Raw genomic sequence first — 23,090 nt, 5'->3', positions numbered from 1 at the left:
CCACGCAGGCAACACAGCCTGCAAAGAAATCACTTAACAAGAGAAACACAGCGCGATGGCACAATAACAACCAAAGTCGCTTCAGCGTTTTTTTTTTTTTTTTTTTTTTTGCTTAGTTTTTTTTTTTTAATTATTATTTTTGCAGCTGGTGGTTATTTCCAGAGATGCTCTGTTGCCTACCAGGTAAATGCTCCCTGTCCTCACCGCTTCATCTGTCTGTGCATCTGCATAATAGAGTTCTCCCACCTCCTTGCTGCTAACATAAATATTAATCCGGCAACCTAAAGTCACGTTGTAGACAGACTAGGAAGTAGGCTGGTGTCAAAGGTGGCAGGCCTGTCAAATGAGAAAAGGGGGGGGGGTGTTGGGAGGGAGGGGGGTGTGTGTGTGGGGGGGTCATTTTAATTAGTGAAATTTCTGATGGGACAAGTCGTTGTTTTTGTCTTACGTTCTGTAATGCCTTCTGAAGGTGGTAGTAGCCACGCAGCAGGTTACCCACGTTTAATGTGCCACCACATCACGTTATCCCCCATTCTCTGCAGCAGCACTTACAGCGCGCGAAGCTCTGCCGGTAGGACCTTGAGTCATATCTCCACAATAGCTTTTCAACATTGCCTACCCACGGATTTCCAGTCCTTTGGTTGTTGAAAATAGCTTGGCTGCTCCCTGCCGCTATGGCTAATTCCTTTGGAACCGGTGGATCCAGTTTGATCCATCCCTCTCTTTCTTTCCCTTACCAACTTGTTGAGTCTTCCCCCTCCTCGGTGTTCCTACTGTAAAAGTTCACTGTGAAAGGCTCAGCTAATCGGTGTGTAACTTCTGCTGAAATGTCGCAAGTTTGAATCAAGTGAGTGGCGAGCTCGATGGGTCGATTTTAAAGTGGAAAACTCGACGGGAAGCGCGCAGACGAGGCTTTGACGCAGCAGCAGTCACCTGTAGGATACTCAGATGCGCTCCTCTTAAACTTTTCTCTGCTTTTCTGAACTTGCTCAGGCGAATTTTCACATGGTTTACATGTTCTTGTCATCGGACTATTGTTGAAACTTGCTGACCTTTAAAAAAAAAAGTTGTTTTTTATTCTTTCATAGTGCGAAATCGCTGGATGAAATAGGTCATTTTGACTTTTTTGTTTCTTTAAAGGGAGGTGGAGACATCTTACCACCCCCCTCCCCCCGTCCTTGACTGAAATTACCAACTAATTTTGCACAGGGGAGACACTTCAAGGTAATTATAGGAATCCACCTTTTTTCTATGTATTGCATTTTACTTTGTTGTTTTGCTTTCACATTTCACTTTTAACTTTAGCTGCTAAGAAATGTATCATAGCTATAACCAGAACCTAAATCAAATGCTTTTCAACTTGCTGTTAGTGTAAAATGGCCAAAAGTTTCCTCCATGTAGCTGCTAAGTGAGGCTTACTTAAGAAAACTGCTGCTAGCTCTATCTTTGTTACACAGTAAACTGCTATTAGAAAATAGAAATAAGGATGTGGGACATTCTGCATTTGGCCTGCAGATGTTTTTTTTTTACCTTTAATGAAGAACAAGTTAAGCTTCATGTTCTTCAAGGAAGCCAGCAGTTGTGCTGTGACAAATTTATTATGTGATAAAACTTTGTGTTTAACAAACCATTAGAAAAATAAAACTATATTACAAGTCTTTCAGATGCAGTGCATTTACAATTCATCAATCGTAACACACTTACTTTAAAAACAGATCTTCTACTCAACAATAACAGTGGGTTGAGAGATAAAGATGAACCGAAATGTAAGTTTGCAATTAATTAGTAATTAATGACTTATTTACAACTTCAAAAGGTGACCGTAGAAACCAGATATTACAAACATGCCCATAAATGTGAGGTTTAGAAGTTGCATGTTAAAGTGGATCTCTGCACAGCTGAAACTCAGTGAATTTTAGTGGTTTAATTCTCCCTCTGTTTTACATTTTTGATTTATTTATTTAATCTTTTTTTTTTCTTTTGCCTGTTTTGAATGGGAACACTATGGCTGATACAATCAATCACATAATTTCTGTCTCTATCATGGACCTCATGTATATTATATATAAGCCATAATTGTGTATTGTCATAGAATGCAGAAAATTGATCTATAATTTAACTGTCACTTAGACAAGAATGTATTTTATATAGATAACATGAAACTAAAATTTGGCCATTCACACATTTAAAATAGTTTAAAGTGTAGCATGCTAAATATATACGAGGGACTGCTCTAATAAGACAACTGCACAGACCAGTGCCTCTGTTGGAAAGGACCTCTGTCCACCGGAATTCATGCATCTAAAGCTGCTTAGCGGCTGTAAATATGGGTATTAGTGTGATTTTAGACTAATTGATAGTTTTTAGGCTCATAGTGTTTGTGTGAACACTTGATCAAGGTTAATCCCGAAGGTGCTCATCATTGTTGTATACTGTGACACACAGCTCAGGCTGCATAGCTTTTGAAATACACACATCTGGTTAAATAAATCAGGAATAAAGACTAGAAGTATAAGCATATGTGCAAAAAGTCTTTGTGTTACGGTAACATAAAAGTCACCGTCATATTTGGTTTTGTTCCCTGCAGCACTCCCAAAGCACTTGAAATGGAGGCTCCCGATGACTATTGTGCTAGTAAGTCCTCATATTGCTTACACATTACAACCAATACACACGGATAGTCATTGACTCACACTTTATGACCGGACAGAGTTTGTACAAAATATCAAAATGTGTGTCTGTGTTTTGTTGTGCTGATGACGATAACGCTGAGGATGATAATGATCGTGTCTACATGCTATTATGTAATTGTGGCTGTGACGTTATTAATGTATTTTGACTTTGACATCGTTTCCACCTTTTTGACATAATGTTGATACAAAAAAACAACATTTTTGCAATTACAACAGTGTAAACATTCAAGGGATTTTCCCCCAGTGCAGCCCTTTTCCTGTTCACCCCTTAAAGGTAGAGAAAACGAAGCATTAGCGACATCCTGTTGAACACAGTAGATACTGGATATGCACTTTGTGGTGCTCCATTGCCCTTTACTGGTTTCCTTTGGGCAGGTCTCTTGAATATCTTGCCTGCACCCCTTGTATTTTGCTTTGGTAAGCATATCTGAAAACAGGTAGCATGTTGTTGATGACATCATCGGGGACTTTTAGGTCTCCATTGGGGGTTTGTACTTGTAGGAACACTTGGCAGGCGGGGTAGGGGTGGTGGCGGAAGAAGAAATGGAAGCTCTTCCTCTCCTTGTTTGTCTGTGGGATGCTTCTGAAATGATAGTTTGGAACAAGTAGTGCCTGGTCTGTTCTGTTAGCGTGAAACTGCGGAAAACACGCATCTTTGTGGAACGCGACTGTTTTTATCCGAATTTGCTCCCATGTATTTTACTCATAGGTCAATACATTAGCAAGACACTGCTGACTGTGAGAGAAGATTAAGGTCAAACATCGTAATGGTTGTGAGATACATCATCATAATCACTACACTCTCCTACACGCACTACTACACTCTACTACACTAAACCCGACCATCCACTTTATATCCGAACATATTCTTCTTTTCCCCATTACAGAACACAGAAATGTACTTTCTCATACGCATAGTAACAGTACCCTACAGTAGTAGTGTGTATCAACTGTATGTGAGATACATTTTATTGGTAGCATGAGTGCACATAAGGTCAATGCAGAGACATGAGAGGTGTCATATTCCTCCTGGGAGGCACAGGTTGAAAACGATGCATCAAAACTTTCAAACTGAGCAAAATTTTATCCAAGGCTTCGTTCACTTGAATGAGAATGTGGGCTTTGATTTCTGTGTGTGTGTGTGTGTGTGTGTGTGTGCGCGTGCGTGTGTGTGTACAGTAATGGTCAAAACTTTTAGAACACCTCCTTTTTTCATTTTTTCATTTCATTTTGCATAATTCCACATCACAGTGTCTCTGAAATTAAAGTATAGAGCAAATAAATAACTGGAGATTTTAAAAGCCAAGAATCATTGAATATTTTTGTTGAACAAGATTTAAACAAAATTTTTTGACTTGTCCAGCAGCTGCATACACTTATGGCGTTCTGTCTACAATGTACAATGTTTAAGTCTGGAGACTGTGCTGGTCTTCCACCACGTGAAACCACCGTCTAAATGTAAAAAAAAAAAAAAAAAGAAGTAGCTGATGGAGTAAACTACTTTTGCCATGTTGGTGTAGCTTTGTAGCTTAGCTAGCTACATTTCTCTGGGGATTGCTTCAGTAGCTTCAGTGTAGTGACGCTTCAGAGTGGGCTTTTGTGGCTTTTATGACGGGGCGACTCTGATTGCGTTACTTGCTGTCAGTCAAATCTGGTAACACTGTTTATGAGTCCAGTTCATGAACATGTAGACACGAAACACAGGAGATGAGTCTTAAGGATATTATTTGAAAATGATAGGCTTTGAGACCAGTCAGAGGCTGGTCATCAGTAATACTAACTAACTTAGAACTAATGTCTAAAGTTGTTACATTGGCTGTTTGGGATGAAAATACAGCAATCAATTCTTTTGGAGTTATATGCCCCACAAACAAGGTGGAAAATATTTGAATTAGTATAGTTGTGTGGGAGAGCACTACTATACTCATTCATATGAACTGTAGATACTGTTAATGTCTATATGTAAAAGAGAATAAGAGTATCTGTGACTCAGAATCGTAGTATGAGACATACGACTTGACACTGTATAAAATTTTATGTGATTGATAGGATTCGTGGTTCCAATCTCTGATCAGCTTAAGACATTATATAGAACATGCGCATAAAGAAGAAGTCATCGTTAAAATTTAGACATTTTTGCTATCGTGCTAACACAACATGAGGCCCTTAATTGCACTGTGGTTGGATTTGAATGCTCCTTGTAGCCCAGATGTTGACAGCAGAATGTACAAGGTTTGTTTTTATGAAGGCCGTTCAATAATCGAGAACTGAAGCTGCCTTCCTCTTTAATCAACCGACCTTCCTTTTTCTTTAAACACTCTTCTCACACCATTATTGATAACCACGTGAGCTGCCTTTGTCAGTCATTCTCTGCCCCACAAGTTAACATACTCTCACATGCAATTTTACTTTTTCCTACACAACACGCTGCTTTGCTCCTCCACATAGACCATTATGATTTATCACATACGCAATCATTCTCTCACACATATTATCCCACTCTCTCACACGCGTCATTTTGTTTCACATGCTCGTTGTCACATAAATATATTATGATAGTAATTCAGACACACTTCTTCTGTCACACTTCTGAGTAATTCGATATTTTCATTCTCGCTCACACACACTGCTGTTTTAAAGAAAATAATTTTTTCTCAGTGTTGCTCCTGTACTGATGACCAACAATGTGTCGAACATTTATCAAGGATGATTATAAAGTTGTGTTATTGCTGCATGAAAAGAATGAGATAAATACTTCCTAGTTATTTAGTATTTAAAATTTTAAATTCAAATTTGGCTTTTTGTATGACAACAGTTTAGCACAGTTTTGGTTGCAAAAGATGTAATGATTCACAATGTAAGAAACAACGCAATACTACACTACGTACACTATATAATAGTATACAACACTATACGACAACATTGCTATACTACATAGTATAGTATAATTAAATAAAAAATAAAACATCCAGTAAACATTATGCAAATTCAGTATGCAATTATACTCAAAAAATAACTATTATGACAATCTGAAGTTATGTAGTCTACCCACCACATCATGTCAGACAGGATAAGCTTGTTAATATCTGAATGGCAATACAATATCCAATACGTTTGACAGCTTTACATTGTAGGTACTTGAGCTAATACTAGTTTTAGAAATTGACATAACAAGGTCTACTTCACACCCTCAAATCCTGAAGGTCCCAGTCCAGAGCTTTTAAATTGATAACCCTGAAAAAATATTTGATATGCTTTTAGGATAAACTGTGAGATTTTACCATCTGTTTATCAGCGAGTCATTGGTCACTGACATTTGTCTGATGCTATCAGATTGTTCTCTAAGATAAATATTCTGTTGATCTTTTAAACAGGAAAAACCCACAGCCTAATCTAGTTTAATGTTCTGTTTTTTGCTCTAATTTGATGGTGGTGACATTATAGTACAGACAGGTGCAAACATCTCCCGTGTAATGCAGAAATCTAGTGGTAGCCAACTGAAAAGATAAAACAGATTAAAACTAATGAGCTGCATTAGTTGGTGTATAATTTGAGTTGAGCAAAGTTTCAGTTCATCAATGAGCCCCATCAGCCTCTAAACGAAACTAATCACATTTTCTGAGCTCCTGCACAATAATCCGTGAGGAAGCACTGGGTTCAGTATCATCTTAAAAACAACAAAAAGTATTTCTTCAAAGCCCTCAGATTGCCTCATACAGTACTCATTTTGTAAACTGTCTTCTTTAACAAATTCTATTTCCACATGCACTAGTAAGTGGTGAAGAGTGGTGTTTCTTTCAAACCATGTTTGACCAAACATGAGCTAACACTTCAGCTAAGAGAACACATAAAACGAGCAGCATACACACATTTCAATTTTAGTTTGACCATCTTAAGTAATAAACATTTACAACAGTTACATATATAAAGACAGCATTGTTAATAATGTAAGTATTTTATATGTATTATTTAAAACTATCACAAACAGTGATATGATTGTGAATATAAGAGGGTGTAGTAGAGTTGTGGTAGGAGAGTATAGTGGTGTGTGTGTGTGTGAGATTATGATGGCGATGTGTGTGTGTGTGTGTGTGTGTGTGTGTGTGTGTGTGTGTGTGTGTGTGTGAGAGAGAGCGAGTATGATTTATGATCTGAATAGTCCCCCTTCTTCCAGAGACAAATGAAAATTATCAGATTTAGCTAGCTAATCACAAAGTTTTTGTCACACTTCCATCTTAGCTCTACAGCATTAATCAAAGACCCTCCATGAATGCTGCAGCAGGTGGCAAGGTTATTCAATAGCTGGACTTTACTATTAATTCTTTACTGTTTTCACTTAACTCTTGAGATCCACTCTGCAAATAAGTTAAGATTAGTTTTCTGTGGAGGTGGGCTTTACCAGTTTTCCCTCCTTTCATGTCACCCCCACAGACACAAATGTAGATTACCACAAATAGAACACACCGCTGCGCTCTCTGGCTTGGTAATTAACAGCAGGTGCTTCTGTAATACTTCTGGAATGAAGTGTGTAAGGCAAAACTATTCATTTATTCACAAATGAAATTCGTCAATTGTATTTCCAATACAATATTTTATACGTATTACAAGTATAAGTTAAGGTTTGTTTATCTCTGTATATTTTTTCTGTGTATTGGGTCAATGCTGCATGCGTATCTGTGTGTTATGAATCTGTGTCTTAAGGAAGGTTCAGGGTTTGACAGGAAAAACCAGCTCCCATACAGTTTGTATCCAGCAAACCAGACCTCGCCGCTCCATAAAAAGAATCTTATTCAGTTCTTTACACAGTTAGACATGGGTGCTGTGAATCATGTTTTGTCATCTTATTCACTTCGACCATCACAAACAGGCAAATGGAGCTTAACCTTGGTTTATTTTGGTTGTTTTCAGAGCCTTGTCATAGAATATCATCCCTGAACCTAGATACCATTTGTAATTACTTGTGCGCCTTTATCAATAAGTTGCAAGACCAGAAATTGAATCAACTCTTATTAGATTACTGAGAGGATGACTGTACCTTAAAGCTATGCATTCATTTGGCTTCAGTGATTAAAGTCAGCATTTATTACACCTACAAGTTTCAAGTGTACACATTTGTTCCTTTCCATTTGCCACCACATTAAATTATCCCAATTTGGTGCATTACTCAAAGTACCTTTCCCCTGGCAAGTCGCGCCTGTTTAATATCCTCATCTTACTGTTCGTACAGGATTGACTCAGCAAACGCGGGGCACCAACGCAAAACTTCAATTCAATCCATGCAAGTGTGTGTGTGTGTGTGTGTGTGTGTGTGTGTGGAAATGCATGTACTTTAGTGGCTGTGTGGGTGCATTTGACCACTATAAGCAACAGATGAACATGATATAGTCTTTCTTTCATGTCATTCTTTGTGACAAAAACATGCTGTTGACAGGATTATTCATGAATGAGCACACTTCATGAATGGTATTTTAATATTTGACCCATATTATTAATGTGTGAAGGAATTTACTTTAACCCTTTCAATACAAAATAAATAAATAAAATAACACTGTTAGAATCTGTAATGGTGGGTTCTTATTTTAGCATTTTGGCCCCAGGAAGCCCAAAACTATTAGTTAATGTCTGAGACAGTCTAGCCATGGTGCTGCTAGGTAGCTGTCAGCGTCTGCTACAGTAATGGAAAATCTTTCATGACAAATCTGGGCCACTCCTGTCTCCAGGACAGCGCTGCCAAGGGATAGCCAGCGTCAAGTCACCTGAGATTTCCTCCAACCCCAACCTGTGCAACCCGAGCTCAGGCCCAGGGATTGTGTCATGGACATCGTCTCCCAGTATGCCCCACTCAGTGGGGTTGCCACTACAATGGAACAATACCACACAAGAGGTTGTCAATTTTAGAGGAGCTGTCACAACAAGAGGAGATCTGACACAGATTTCTTTTTCATGTATGAGGGATCATTGTAGACATATTCAGCACTGACAAATTGTAACAAGGCCGTCTGTAGCAGTTTCAGATGCAGCATGTAGCACGGCCCTTTGATTTTTACTGAAACTTCCTCAGCTACAGCTGTTGCTCCATCAATTTTAAGAGCATGAGACAGTCTGGAGTTATCATAATGCATGCTTTCCAGTTTTTCATAGTTGTCAGTATGCTTGAGGAAAACTTTTAACTGTGCTGGTGGTGAATGATGGCTCACTGTGGTTCCTAAGGGATCTGACACCTGGGTCAGCAGGGGTGTTTGCCTGTTGCCACTGTATTGTTCTAGTGACCCTGACGGGGCCGGGGTGTAAGGGGATAAGGGATTGGTTTGCTCTCCCTCTGAGTGGACACAGGGCTATCCATAGCCTGGGTTCTGTACAGGCTGCTGAGAGAATGCAATCTGATCCACATTTGCTGGACGTTAGGATCCCATAGGTGAATAAAGACAGTTCAGTTTGTTGCCTTCTGGGTTCTGTAATGTCACCCCTATAGAGACCATTCAGGTTAGGCTAAGAAAGAGATCTGACAGGGATGAAATTATTCTAACCTAACACACAGATGCCATATATGATGTGAACTGTTAGCTTAGCTAGAAATTTGATCAACTTTTATTCATTTTCACCATCTGTCTAAATGTGACTAGACCAGAAATATTTTTTATCTCATGTGTGGTATGTATTCTGACTGTTTTCAGCAACAACTGACCTCTCACTTGACCACATTACTAATTTTCTTCATCCTCATCTTGGCTTTTGAAACAGTTTGATGAGCCCTAGTCCTTGACTTTTTTTTTTTTTTCACATAACAGCATTGTATTGTATTTATTGTACTACTACAGTATTGTACATCACAATGAAGATTGCTGTGTTTCTGTTTGTCTCCCAGGTAACGGCAAATTCTCTCCTGGTAAGGAGAACTCGAGAATGTTGGCAGATATGTCAACACCTAATGGACAGACAGTTCCTCAGGGTCCTAATTCCCCCAGTGGTGAGTGCTCAGTCAATAGAAACACATTTGTGTGGTCTGCCGAGAACAGCTATGCGCACATGCAGTTTCTCCTTTAAGCACACACACTGTTCTAACTGACTAGATCGGTTGATTTTGATTAGTGTACTTTGCTCTTCTTATTTTAAGTTACTCTTAATGAAACTCAACTCTTTCACAATAAAAGCTTCCGGGGAAGGAAGGATTACTGTATTTCCTCTGAATGAAGGAAGGTTGTTAATGTGAAATGCAGTAGATTGAGGATGTTTCTACATTAGTTGCAGTATGGAATCAACATGGTAAATGTGAGCACAAAAAAAGTGCTCTTGATGTTTAAGTCTGTGCCTTGCATGGTAGTTTGCCCTAATCAGTGTATGAGCATGTGTATGAAGGAGCGAATCACAATCAGAGAAACTTTTTTGATCCCTGCGGGGAAATTGCTTTTTTACAAATGCACAAACATGCAGTTAGAAAAAAGGAAGTAAAGAAGTAAAAAGGTAAAAAACTACTATAAAAAAAGTAATAATGATAAATTCACAGTAAGTGAATGAAGTAAGAAAAATGTAGAAATGGAAATGTACAAAAAGTAATGTGTGAGGTAGAATTTCTAGAGCTCTTTCACAGTGTCCTGTCTCCTCTGGTAGTGCAGTCCACAAACTGAGTGAAAGTGGGAGTGAGTCTTGTCCAATTGAAGTCCCCTGGGAGATCATGAAGAAAGCACTGGGGTGCAGAGTCTGCAGTCTTGCAGTAACAGAGTGGATGATGGGTTAGCGGAGGGGGGGATGTAAACAACAACCATTATGGCATGTGAGAACTCCCTGGAAATGTAGTATGGATGTAGCCCCACGGCTAATGGCTCAATGTCTGAGCTACAGAAATGTTTTATTGTGTCCACCCAAACAGTGTGAAAGCTGAAAAACTTTGAGTGTCAAAATGCAAAGCAAATTATGCATAAAAGCACTAAAAGAATTATAAAGAAGAAACAAAGAAAAACTGGGTACAGTTTGTATGAAAATGCCGTACTGCACCTTGTTGTACCATATTGCTCTTGTACTGTACCGTAAGGGTTGCTTGGTTCCTTTCAATGTATTGACCTGACGCCTCAGATTAGCTTTAGCTATGTCACTGTGAAATAGCAAAGTAAGAAAAGGGGAAACTCTGTGAAACAAGGGACACGAGTGAGAAAAAGGGAAGCTTCTTTCCCACAAGTTAAGAGATACAGGGAGGTGGGCTGGGTGATGGTTTTCACAGGGAGATACTCTTCACCGATAAGACCTGTTGTCATTCTGGAAGTTGCTTAACATGATTTGCCATTTGAGGTTTTGTTACAAAAGAAGGGCTGCATCACATCATCTGTTGAAAATGAACATGAAACCATGTCAAATTTCAGTGCCAGACTCCTAAACTTGCCAGCTAGAACATAAACTCCGGTTTTGTAATTGTAACTGGTATTGTAAACTCTGTCTGGTAATAAATGATGATCGGTCAAATTACACCCTTTGGGCTAGGTGACGGTTTGGCTGGTAAGATAATGACTTCTTCAGAAAGCAGACATCCTGTAAACATTTCAATCAGTTGTGAGCTTTATCTCGGATTGTGGAAAACTTGATTAATCGCAAAAGTATAAATTAAATACTGCTTTTGTCGTAGCAGCCCTTTCAAGCGTATCCTCATCTGACCACTCTCTGCTTCCAACCCTGCCACACTGGTGAGACAGATGTAAAGATGCAAGGAGCTGAATAGCAAGGACGTTCAGGTCTGCTCCGTGTTGCCAGGATACAGCTGTTGAAGACACGGGTATTGGTATAAGTGTTGTGCACAAACGGTGGCAATGGAAATATACAGTATAAGTATGAAGAATGGTCGATAAAAAAAGGAAAATGTAGTCTGAATTACTAAATTTCTTGGATGCAGCTCCAAAGCCTGAGGGGACAGTTGAAAGATGCAATCAGAATGGAGTTTTTAGTAAAACAACCACATGTGCTCACACTGTGATTACTGTCCCTGTAAATCCCAAAACAAGATCATCAGGTTCAGTAAGTTTGGCTTGGATAGTTTCAAACTCCATCTAAAGCCCCTTTCACATGCGTCTTTAACAACACCAAGATTAGATTTTTAGTGTAAGATGCTCCTAGAATTTACTGGCTCTTGAACTAGTATGATTCTCTGCCACGGCTGTACTGCAATAAAGTAGCAAATAGAAGGTTTTTTTTTTTTTTTTTTAATAGGAAACCAAGTTGAGTCAAGTTTTATTATAAGGCCCATTCAAACAACTAAAGCAGCTTAATCCCTTTTAGCATGCACTTTTCTTTGATATTGTTGCATTTGACAGTTTTACAAAGAATATACAAAAAAACTGTAAAGACGACACTACATTCTGCTTGATCAAAGCACGCATTCATTTTTAAAATGGTAATTCTGATTGTGTTGCGTGTGTGTGTGTGGAAATGGCTGGAAATGGGGTAAATTCCAAGACAAAGGAACTTTCCTTTACAGAGTGTAGCTGCTTTGTGGCACTGGTAGAGTTCCTGCGGTGGACAAAAAAAAAAAAAAGCAAACCTTGCTCATCTGGTTGACTGAAATGTTACAATATGTACAATCCAAGTGACTACTGGGACAAGACTCGGGGTGGCTGAAACTAGGTGTAGCTGTGTTACGTGTGCTTTGCTATCTACTGGATTATTTTTTTTGTGTACAAGTGATACTAATTGCTGACTGATAACTAGAGACTCCAGTGGTAAATAGTTTCCCGCCACAACCACCCACACATCCACACCCACGCTCACACACACACACTCACACACTCACATACAATCTTTTGCCCCTTGTCATCCAGCCGGTCTCCCATTGCTAGTCAGGTGTTTTAAGCTACAGGGCCTCTGACACTCCCTTTCTACCCAGGAACAGTCAGGAACCAGACCAGCCTGTTTCTCCTTCTTGTTCCGTCGCCATGTCTGTCCATCCCAGTTCTGTCTCTGCTGAGTTGTAAAGTTACTAGGATCCCCCACTCCACATACCCATTTAATGATACATTTCGAACGGCTCACCCACTTAAGTGTGTCTGTGGCTGATCAACTCTTTCTACCTCCAGTCAATCCAGTACATCCTTGGACAGTTCATCTCAGGCCTTTACAGTCCAACTCAATTGTACAGAGGCTGCCAGCCCTAGCCATAACTTAGTTCAACTCCATTCATTGCCAATCAGCACAAACCATTTCAGTATAATCTAATTTATGCTCGAGTAAGTCATGCAACCCAGGCCTAACCTACGCAGGCTGAACATACAAGCACTTTTATGCCTCTCTGCATCTGACACTGTAAGATGAGCATCGCAGCATTGCTGTTATTTTTGTTTTACAGAACTGACAATTAAGCAAGAGGAAGAAACAGTGGAGGAAGCTGACAACAGAAGCCCAGCACTTGAAGAAGTAGGCCACACAGGGGAGGAAGGAGTAGTATTGGAGGAATCCATGACTGGCAGCCCAAGCAACGTACAAGATGGATTATCTGGGCCAAATGCGACTGCTGATGCAGGAAGTCGACAACCAAATGGTACAGATTAGTGTATTCCAAATGCCATTATAGTAGCTGTCTGGTATAATTGTTGCAATTTTTATGACGATCTTTAAGCATTAGAAATCCTAACCATTAAAACCAGGGTGGTGTGTAGTTTCCCGCACACAGTCAGAAATCATTTTGTTTTCCTCGACAGTGGGTGTGGATTGCTCTTTGCTGATTTGTTTTGGTTTGTTTCTTTGTTGAAAGACAATAGCTTAGACATGGAAGTATTATCAGGGAAAAAAATATCCTTGGAATCCCCCACAACCTGTTCCAGCTGACGCCATGACTGCCCTGGTTGTCACAGCGTTGGGATCATATTTCTCTTTTCCATCTGGCTGCAGATCAAAAGATTTGCTATTAGAGCAGAAGACAGTAATGTGTACTGAACTACATCATTCCACGATCCAGCACACATTCTGTGATAAACACATGCCAACTCCCATTCATTACTATGGAAAACATCGCATTTACTATGGAAAGGTCTACAAGTAGGTGTAGTACAGTCACATTTTCAGTAAGCAGTGTATTAAGTTCTCAAGTACCACTAAATGTCTTTAGTAAAGCAAACATGGGGAGAAGATGAAAGTTCAATTAAATCTAGATTTCATGTGAATCAATCAATTTAGATTAAACTGAATTCAGTGTAGTTCAAGTAATTTCAGTGTAATTCAACAGTCCAACACAAGTGATTTGTTTCAGTGCAGTTCACTTTAGTTTATAGGTACAGATAGAGAAATTGATTAAGTATTGTAATAAGAATTTGATTGGAATAGTTATTTTTCTTGATTTTCATTAGTTATCATCTACTAGAAGTAGTTCATGTGAGGACAATCTGTTAGACATGATATTTTATTTATAAAATCAGCTGTTCCAGGAGATACAAAAACAGAAAATGTGTGAGTTCAGTTAGAGGCAAAAAAAAAACACAGTTTGAAAGGTTGTTGATACTTTCTAAAACATCTTCCACGATGAGTGTGGTATTGACTTCCTGTGCCTGCCTCTATCAGGTGACAGGCCGTTCCAGTGCAACCAGTGTGGCGTCTCATTCACCCAGAAGGGAAACCTGCTGCGACACATCAAGCTGCACACAGGCGAAAAACCCTTCAAATGCCCCTTCTGTAGCTATGCCTGTCGGCGGCGCGATGCTCTCACTGGTCATTTGCGCACTCATGCTGGTAAGACTCCTCCTTGCCCTCTACTCTTCCCTTTGTACTCATTCACCTCTGTTAACCAGAAGAGATGACGTTAATAAGAAGTGCTTCAGAGATCCGGGAGAAAAAAAAACTTAACCCATAATGCTTTTAATGCTGGGATTGTCTATATTTATTTTTAGAGATAGTTCAATTATGTGAGACAGACCCCTGCTAATAATATATACTAATATAATGCTTGTCTTACATGTGCACACTCTCTTCCACTGCTATGTGTACTTAAATCATCTCAGTCTGTCTCTAGCATTATTATAGGAACTTTGAAAAATGCTTTGATCCTTTGTTAATAAGTGATCTCAGGACTAAAATATACCTTGAGAAAGCCAAACCATGTTCATATGTACATTCATCAGGAAGAATGTAAAGGCCCATGTCTGGTTCACCATAATGACAGTCATTGTGATGCCATACTTTCCATCTTTCAAAAAAATCTCTACATGCTTTGTAAGTACGTCAGATATTAGCTCAGATATTTCTTTATGTGACTGTGTGTCTGCTCCCGTATGAGTTAGCAGAGCTACAGTGGCCACAGTAGCCATACGAGCTGGTTGGTGACTCTCTCTTGTTGTTAGACAGATGCAGTGGTTTTTTTTTTTTTTTTTTTTCAATGTGTGAGTTATAGACAGCACTGTGAGTGCTTTGTGGTTAGGTACCAAGGACATCGTGTTGCTTAGTTGCTTGACTCACAAAGGAGGAAATTATCTGTCTGTTGAGAAACACATGGGGAGTGTTGTCTGTCTCTCTCAACTGTAACCCACTTTCCTATCAGAGAGGATGTGCTCTCCCCTCTGTTGCACCTTTGAAATTAAGGTCAGACAATACTGTTTCATTTCTACCTGTGATGCCCCAGTGGGGGTTACTCATATATAATTCTGTTTTTAGATCAAGGCAATGTCCATGTTTGGGTTCATTTTTTGTGTTTGGAATCTCTCGCCAAGTTGCAACTGAGGCACTTCTTTTACTTATTTCTTAGTATTTCTGTTTCTCCACATCTGTCGTCAACCATGACCATTTTCCCATTTTCACTTCCTTTATTGTTCAGATGTATTTGTCACATCCCCCAACCCCCTTTTTATCCTGTAAAATCATGAGGAGTAAGTTACACCTGTCTCCCACATGGGAATTTGACGTTGCTAAGCTGTTCTGTCCTGACTCTCTTTTATGTACATGGACTGACTACTCACTACTCACTAGTCCCTGGGTGCTGCAGATCTGGCAGCTTTGGCCTGGTGCTCTGCCAGGAAGAACAGGTGTAGCCAAAAGAGGGAAATAAAGCATAGAAAGAGAGGTCAGGCAAGTAAAACAAGAGTGCAAGCTAGTGAAGAAAAGTACAGCAGTGTGTACAAAAGTGTTGCATCTGGCTGCAGATTAAATGTTGGAATGTGACATTTTTCTTTGAGGCACAGTTGATTGGTGAAATGACAGTGCAGTAAAATCGTGGCTTGAGAGGCAAATGATTTTACATTTTGTAAGGCAGAGGATCTAAATTCAAGCAACTTCCCGTTTGTTAGCCAAATACAATCAGTCAAGTGAGTCTGAGTGCACAGAGGGGACCATTTGCATGAATAAGAATAGCAGCTGAAAAGTGGATTCTTCAGGTCCATCCAACATCTGCACAAGGCTGTGTGTGGGTGGTTATATAAATATGAAAAAGTAAGTCTATGTTGTGTGCGTGTGTGACAGAGTGTGTAGATGTGAGCTGATGAGAACATGGGAGTGATACTTTTGATTGAATACTGCCTACTCTACTGTTTGAGTTTCACGGCTGGAAAGCAGCAAATTGTTTCCATGATGACGTTACTCTTTCACTACCCAGAATGAATATTATTGCAATGACCTTGCAGGTACACGTACCCACACTTTGTCAAACCCTTTGTCATTAGCCACCGCTTTTTTTTTTCTTTTTTTTTATCTGTTCATACTCAGAAAAAATGATAAAGAACCCTAGTTTCGAGTTCTGCCAATTCAGTGTCATTTAAAGACCACAAGAGTACTGAATGACAGATACAGCAGAAAACCTATTATCATTCCACATCACTCATTTGAAAAAAAAGTGCCTGCTGATGTAAGATTGGCCATGACTGGCCATGTCATTCTGTAACAAAGTGGGTTTTATATCACTCGCTCAAACCAAGACATAGTCCAGATAAAAAAAAAAAACATTACTTACAGCTAAATGAATATTCAGTTCTGAGTAACATGTCTTCTCGCGTAACATGTGCTTTAAAGAGAGAAAAAAAAGAAACGCAACATCCCCTTCTGTGGGAGAAAGAGTGCTTATGTTCACGTGTAAACTATGACTTACCACATAATGTGTGTGTGTGTGTGTGTGTGTGTGTGTGTGTGTGTGTGTGTGTGTGTGTGTGTGCGCACGCGCCTGTGTGTTAGAGTCTTCATGCCTCAGACTGAAATGAGTTTGGTTTCTCTTTTCTCACGGTGTCAAGAAGAGCACTGGATCATCAACACATCTTCTAGTAATACCTGTCAGCATTATGCTAGTGAACATCTTACTACATTGCATTGCTAATGACGGTGTCTGGGTCACTGGGTCTGGCTCCCACTCACTACAGTCCCTTTATGAGTCAGTACATTAGTTTTGAGTATACTACTACAGGACACAGATCTGTTTCCTCAGTGGTGTCTGCCCTGCGTATGATTCACCTGAATGGAGTGTTTCAATTATTATTTTTTTTTATTCAACATTTACCTCAACATTCATATAGTTCCATTGTGCAAAGGTGGTGACACTGGTGACATTTAGTTGACATTTATTGGCCTGTTTCTAAGCTGTTCTTCATTTCTAACCATTGGTCAACTCATAACAAAGTGCCTCTCTGGTGGATAATAATGTCTATAAATCACAGTAGCCAATTTTAGGATAATTGTATAATTTAGTTTGGTATTCTTCTTCTTTTGTTCACATTTAAATGCATTTATTGTTTCACTGATCCACTGATGCGTTGATCCATTAATTAACTGATAAAGCCAGTTGGATGGAAGGATTGGCTGGTGGCTTGGCTGAGCTAGATGTAAAGGATATGTCTTCATCTTTCCACTTGTCTAGGTAGGAAGGAATTGAATAAAATAGAAATGGCACAATGAATCACACTCCACCTCCATGTTAGCAGTTTAACATTGGAGTTAGTTTCCTACCGCCGCATGGGATGCATGATCAACTCCGCTATTCACTCATGTTGTGCCGCAGCAGTGGGAGTTAGCGTTATGTTTCAGAGACCAAAGTTTTTTGAACTGCAGACTTTATGGTGCAACTTACACTGTCGCCCACAACTTGTCTGTTTTAGTCTGGTAACAGTTGTGTGGAATCCTCGCACTAGTAGTGGAACATCCATGATCTCAGAGGCTTGCTTCCGGTTTGTTTGCACTACTAACTGTTTACAGTGTTTACTACTACGCATTCCATGTAGTGACTGAAATTAATATGCTGTCCCTTTGAATCTTCACTTTTAGTGGGAAAACCACACAAATGTAACTACTGTGGGCGGAGTTATAAACAGCGCACATCTCTGGAGGAACATAAAGAGCGCTGCCATAGCTACCTGCAAGGTATCGGCTTGGAGCCAACTGCCAACACTGGCCCTTACACAGGTAAAACCTTTTGCTTAATCTGAAATTATGAGAATGAAGGTGGCCTAATGTGTACCGGATACAGTAGTACAGTATATTGCAATGCATCATGAAAGCTGGATCTCAAAGGAGAGAATCAGTATTAACATGTACACTTGTACACACTTATTTATTAATTATTAATCCATTGGAATTTATACATTTCAGTGCATTAATATGTGTGGACAAAATCCATTTAAAAAAGTGAAAGAAAAAAAGCCTAAACAATATTCATTACTACATTAATACAGAAGGTTTTGTGGTTATTTATTTATTATTTGCACAATTATTTTAACGTTTTCGTAAATTTGTGCATTTGTGCATATAAATATAATTACCTTATTTACTATGAATTCAGTCATTCATTCTTTAAATAAATTTGACGCAAGACAAACAACATTTCCAACAGAATTAGAAAAGTCAAGGAGGTAAAGACAGACTGAGTTTATAGATGAATTTCAGCCCGTGATTGGTCCCAATAGCTAAATTCTGATTTCTTGTCATCATCACATCCTCCAAAAAGTTACCTGTTCATTTTAGTAATCTTAACTACCCAAATGTGTTCTTGCCCTTTCTAATTCCCTTCGCTTCTCAACCTTTCAAGGTGAGGTTCCTAAAGAGCCGAGGCCCATGGCAGAGGCCAACGCCATGGCAACCTTTGATCGGCCACCTGTTATTGAAAGGCTGCACAGCAATGTGGGCAAGAGGAAGAGCACCACCCCTCAGAAATTTGTGGGTGGGTATTTTAAACATCGGTAGACAGTCAATGGTTTTATCTACTTTAATGTGGAGATAAACTCCATGAGAAGCAGCTTGAGTATTATTTACTTGAACTTCATTAGATTCCCTCCATTTGCTTTTTCTGAGTCTGAAGTTAAGCCAGTGGTTGAAAAAGATTTTTTGTATCATGTTCTGCACTGATGGATTACCATGCAAGTCATAATTATGCTGTCAAGTCAAGTAACATTATGATGAATATGGAGTCCAACTTGTGCAGCATTTCAGTAGGTTTCTGTTATCAGTGTGAGAGGAATTTTTTATTATTTGTCCAAGCAGATTCTGATTCAGTAATGTGGGCTTGAAAACTGATTTGCAGTAATCTTAGAATGCATTAGTTTAATTCTTTTTCTACTGTTTTTACTTTATGCCAATAGACGTGAAATATGTTATTAACTTATCTAATTGTTTGTTTTTTGCGTTTACTTAGTCTGAGATAGTTTTTACCTTCCCTCTCAGTGTTGCATCATACAAAAGTAAATAATATCACACAGTAACCCTGCATTACTTATGAGCACAGATTCTTTATTCTGAATTTGGTTTTATTTGCCACACTATTAGAAAAAGAGGTTGAGCAAGTATGAGCATGCTTCAGCAAGCGGATGACTTAGAGGCAAGGAAATGTTTTTTTCACTCTGTGGTTAGGTACACCTGTAACTTTGCCATTGCTCTTATCGAGAGAAAACAGCTCACCGCATCCCTGTTCTGGAGGGGTTAAATAGTGCAGTAATAGATGGATGGGGCTTTCCACCCCATTAAACTCGTACACCTAGAACATCAAGTACAGAATATGAAAAACAAGTACCGTAAATATCAGAAAGATATAAGGTTTGACGGGCTAGAAAGGAAATTTTGTGAAGTCAAGCCATGCGCATATTTTTGCACATTATTTGCCCCTCCTGTTTGTAGGTAAAAGCAAGACTATTTACATCATTTTAATCTTTTGCATCTATATTTATTATGCTTTGTGGCTTACAACTTGAAATTAGCACGATCTTGTTAAATCAATTAAGAGTCACAGTCATAGTGCTACTCTATTTTGTCCAGGTGAAAAGATGGCTCGCTACAGCTATCCGGATGTAAGCTATGAAATGGGTCTTAAGTATGAAAAGCAGGCTGAAATGATGCCAGCCCACATGATGGACCAGGCCATCAGCAATGCCATCACATACTTGGGATCGGACACCCTTCGGCCCATGCTCCACCATCCAGGTCCACCTCTCTCTATGGCCGACGTGGTACCCATGGTCAACCCCCTTTTTCACCATGTCTTGCAACTGGGCCAACGAACAGAGCGTCAAGGAAACTGTGACACGCTGCCACCACATGCACCTCAGCCTCATGACTTCCCCAGCCATCCCACCTCAAACGGCCCCACTGCTGTAACCAGGCAGGGCAAGCCTCCCCAGTCAGGGCACGAGGAATCTCCCAACAACAGTGGAGTTGACTCTGCCGACTCAGCTCGCAGCAGCCCTCAGGAGAGGCCGGGCTATCATGGGAGCAACCGCACTCCTGGCCTCAGGTCTCAAGCAAGTCCAGCAGTGGTCTATTCAGGTGAGCGGGTGACAACAGCGTCACCGAGGAGCGGGGCAGGAATCGGAGCTGGGCTGATACGAGTGGCCACCGAGAGGCCTGTGAGCCAGGAAGGAGTGCGGGTGTTTGGGCGAGAGGGCCAGGAGTTGCGGGCCTTCCAGTGCGAGCACTGTCGGGTGCTCTTCCTGGATCATGTCATGTACACCATCCACATGGGTTGCCACGGATACAGAGATCCACTGGAGTGCAACATCTGTGGTCACCGCAGCAAAGATCGCTATGAGTTCTCCTCTCATATAGTCCGTGGTGAACACACCTTCCAGTAAGAGGATGGGTAGGAATTAAGAGGAAGAAAAAGAAGGGAAAGGAGCAATAGCCTGATATCCATCCTTATCCCCAGACCTCTGAGACTGCACAGTTGAATGGCACTGTAGACAAGTGTAGCACAATCAAAGACTTCTTTTTAAGCTACTTATTGTGAATCAGAACAGTTTAACAATCATATGAAGGTATGGGCCAAAGACACATTTTCTACATATTTAATTAATGATTAAATGTAGAGGAAGGAAGGTAAGATTTTTCTCCTAAAATGTTCACAAATTATTTAACAGAGCAGCTGTCAGACAACTTTGACTAGTTTTTCCTTTTTAGTCTTACTTGTAAATGTCTCCTTTTGTCCTTGTCCCTTCGCTACCTTGTGGGCTCAATGTGGTGGATGAAATTATAGTTTCAGTTTAACCAGATAAAATATCATGGCTAACACAGAGGTAAAATAAAATAAGACTTCAGATAGTCTCTAATTAAAAAAATGACCTTTCATGGATTCTTTCATGATAAAAGCATTATGTGGTGTGATGGAATTTATGTGTTCAAAAAAGTTAAGATCGTCTACAGTATGTTTAAAATATTAAATGTATTGAAACCATTTAAATTGCTTGCTAAAAACAGACCCCACAAAGAGTCATGGTACTGATTTGGCCCACTGTTGCATATCCTACACAGGATCTGTGCTTTTTTTTTTTTTTTTTTTTTTTTGTCCCGCGCCCGCCCCCCGCCCCCCGCCATTTTTTGTGGAAAAAACCAAAAAAGCAGTTGAAAATGGGGGGCAAAGCCCCGGGGGTTTCTTTTTTTTTTTTTTTTGTCTTAAGACGTTGCCACAACCAATAATTCTCAGTTTCCTATGAATAACTGTGTAATGGTACGAATAGCTGAATAGCTCCAATTTGGTGTCCATTGGACATTACTGCCAGTAGACTTGGTGCCAGTACATTGCTGTCAGGCTTTGAACGTAATCTATGAAGAGAACTCTAAATACAAGTAGCAAATCAATGTCTCAACAAAATACAATTTGTACATAAATTATGGTGATCGTAAATGAGTTTTCCTCTCCAAAACAAATACTACCAAACGTAACGAAATCTTACACAATTTTATTACTGCATTTTATATCTAATTTATTTATCTAATTTGTGAAGCTTTAGCTGAAGTCTAGAAAAGCTGAAACCAGACAACTACCTCTTAACAACCACTTTGTAACATTCAGCTGATGTGATAGTCTTCACCGATAAATTTTTTACAGATCAACTGACATATTTATTATATTAGGTTATTTTTCCTATCGCAAATCATGCAAAAATCAGTCACTTAGCACCACCAATGCTTGTCTGATTCTCACTGGCTGGACGAGCACTTTTGTACCACCAGCACACAAAAAGAAAGCCACCAACCTTCTGTTGGTTGTTTGTGTAATTTGTAATATTAAAAGAAGAAATAAACAGCTGAGTAACTTAGCTCAACCAATTCTCAAAAGGTTAAACCTATTTTACATTAGATTATTCTATAACATTTGAAACACATGTATCACATGTATCCAAGTTTGTATCTTGTATTGAATGTAATAAAATCCAATATGCAGATTTGACCATTTACTGATGAAAGGGGAAAAAATCACAAATATTTTGATATTGATTTAATGCAAATGTTTCAGTTAGGGTGCTTACTGAAAGTTGCAAGTATAATGAATTTGGCGTTCATTCATTTATAGAATATACATTTTAAATTGTCATACATTTGTTAATCACTTTTATTTGTTATCCCATGAGACCAAATTTGGTGCTTGTATTAGGATCTATTTCTCTCCGTAGCAATCAGCCTCTATTTAGTGTGCACTAACAAAGTAGAACTATTGATCATGAAGCAAAATCACACTGGAAGGAAAACAAGAAAGTACAAAGTGAAGCCTCATGGCAACATTCAAAAAGTTCAGCCATGGCCATCTTTTCTCATCTTTTCCTCCTACAGGAAATTATTAGATCCTGATGACTCACCGGCCGTTTGTTTGAAACTGGACTTCCACATTGACAGCCTAAGATGACAGGGGGAGGTAACTGTAAAAAATCTAGAAGTTGTTGAAGTTGTAACTACCTGCCTGGAGAATGATTATCTATGGGAATGGATACCACTGATGTACCTCACTTAATGCTTTAGGCCTTTAGGTCTTTTTGATCTAATCCACTTTGTGATTTAGGACGGATGGGTCTGTGTGTATATATAGTATAAATGTTGTGCTTTTTTTTTTTCTGGGCTTGAGGATGGGGTCATGGGGTCGGCATTATTGGTGCTGTTTTCTAGCACGGTAAACACATGCTTATAAGCTTATACTGTTTGTGCTTTCAATGCCATCTTTCATCCTATTTGTATGTCATGACAAACACAGGGAAACATCAC

The 23,090-nt window shown here is 39.4% G+C and overlaps 1 protein-coding gene across 1 annotated transcript; it reads left to right on the top strand.

The window, feature by feature from the left end:
* The first annotated feature begins 1,100 nt into the window (after window positions 1-1,100).
* On the top strand, window positions 1,101-21,336 carry ikzf2 (IKAROS family zinc finger 2). The gene is made up of 7 exons (XM_022740721.1): window positions 1,101-1,224; window positions 2,588-2,634; window positions 9,559-9,660; window positions 14,226-14,393; window positions 17,898-18,035; window positions 18,658-18,789; window positions 19,878-21,336. Exons 2-7 carry the CDS (start codon window positions 2,607-2,609, stop codon window positions 20,687-20,689), a joined length of 1,380 nt encoding a protein of 459 aa, XP_022596442.1. The 5' UTR covers window positions 1,101-1,224; window positions 2,588-2,606; the 3' UTR covers window positions 20,690-21,336.
* The last annotated feature ends 1,754 nt before the right edge of the window (window positions 21,337-23,090 follow it).

The sequence above is a fragment of the Seriola dumerili genome, unplaced genomic scaffold (assembly GCF_002260705.1).
Source record: "Seriola dumerili isolate Sdu_G_001 unplaced genomic scaffold, Sdu_1.0 BDQW01000052.1, whole genome shotgun sequence".
NCBI classification, from domain to species: domain Eukaryota; kingdom Metazoa; phylum Chordata; class Actinopteri; order Carangiformes; family Carangidae; genus Seriola; species Seriola dumerili.
The sequence above is the reverse complement of the archived record's forward strand: the minus strand, read 5'-3'. Positions and strand labels throughout refer to the sequence as shown.

Coding starts and splice junctions, on each gene's coding strand:
- ikzf2 (XM_022740721.1), top strand. CDS start 2,607: ATGGAGGCTCCCGATGACTATTGTGCTA. Junction 2,635..9,558: donor TCCCGATGACTATTGTGCTA/GTAAGTCCTCAT, acceptor TTTGTCTCCCAG/GTAACGGCAAATTCTCTCCT. Junction 14,394..17,897: donor TCATTTGCGCACTCATGCTG/GTAAGACTCCTC, acceptor CTTCACTTTTAG/TGGGAAAACCACACAAATGT.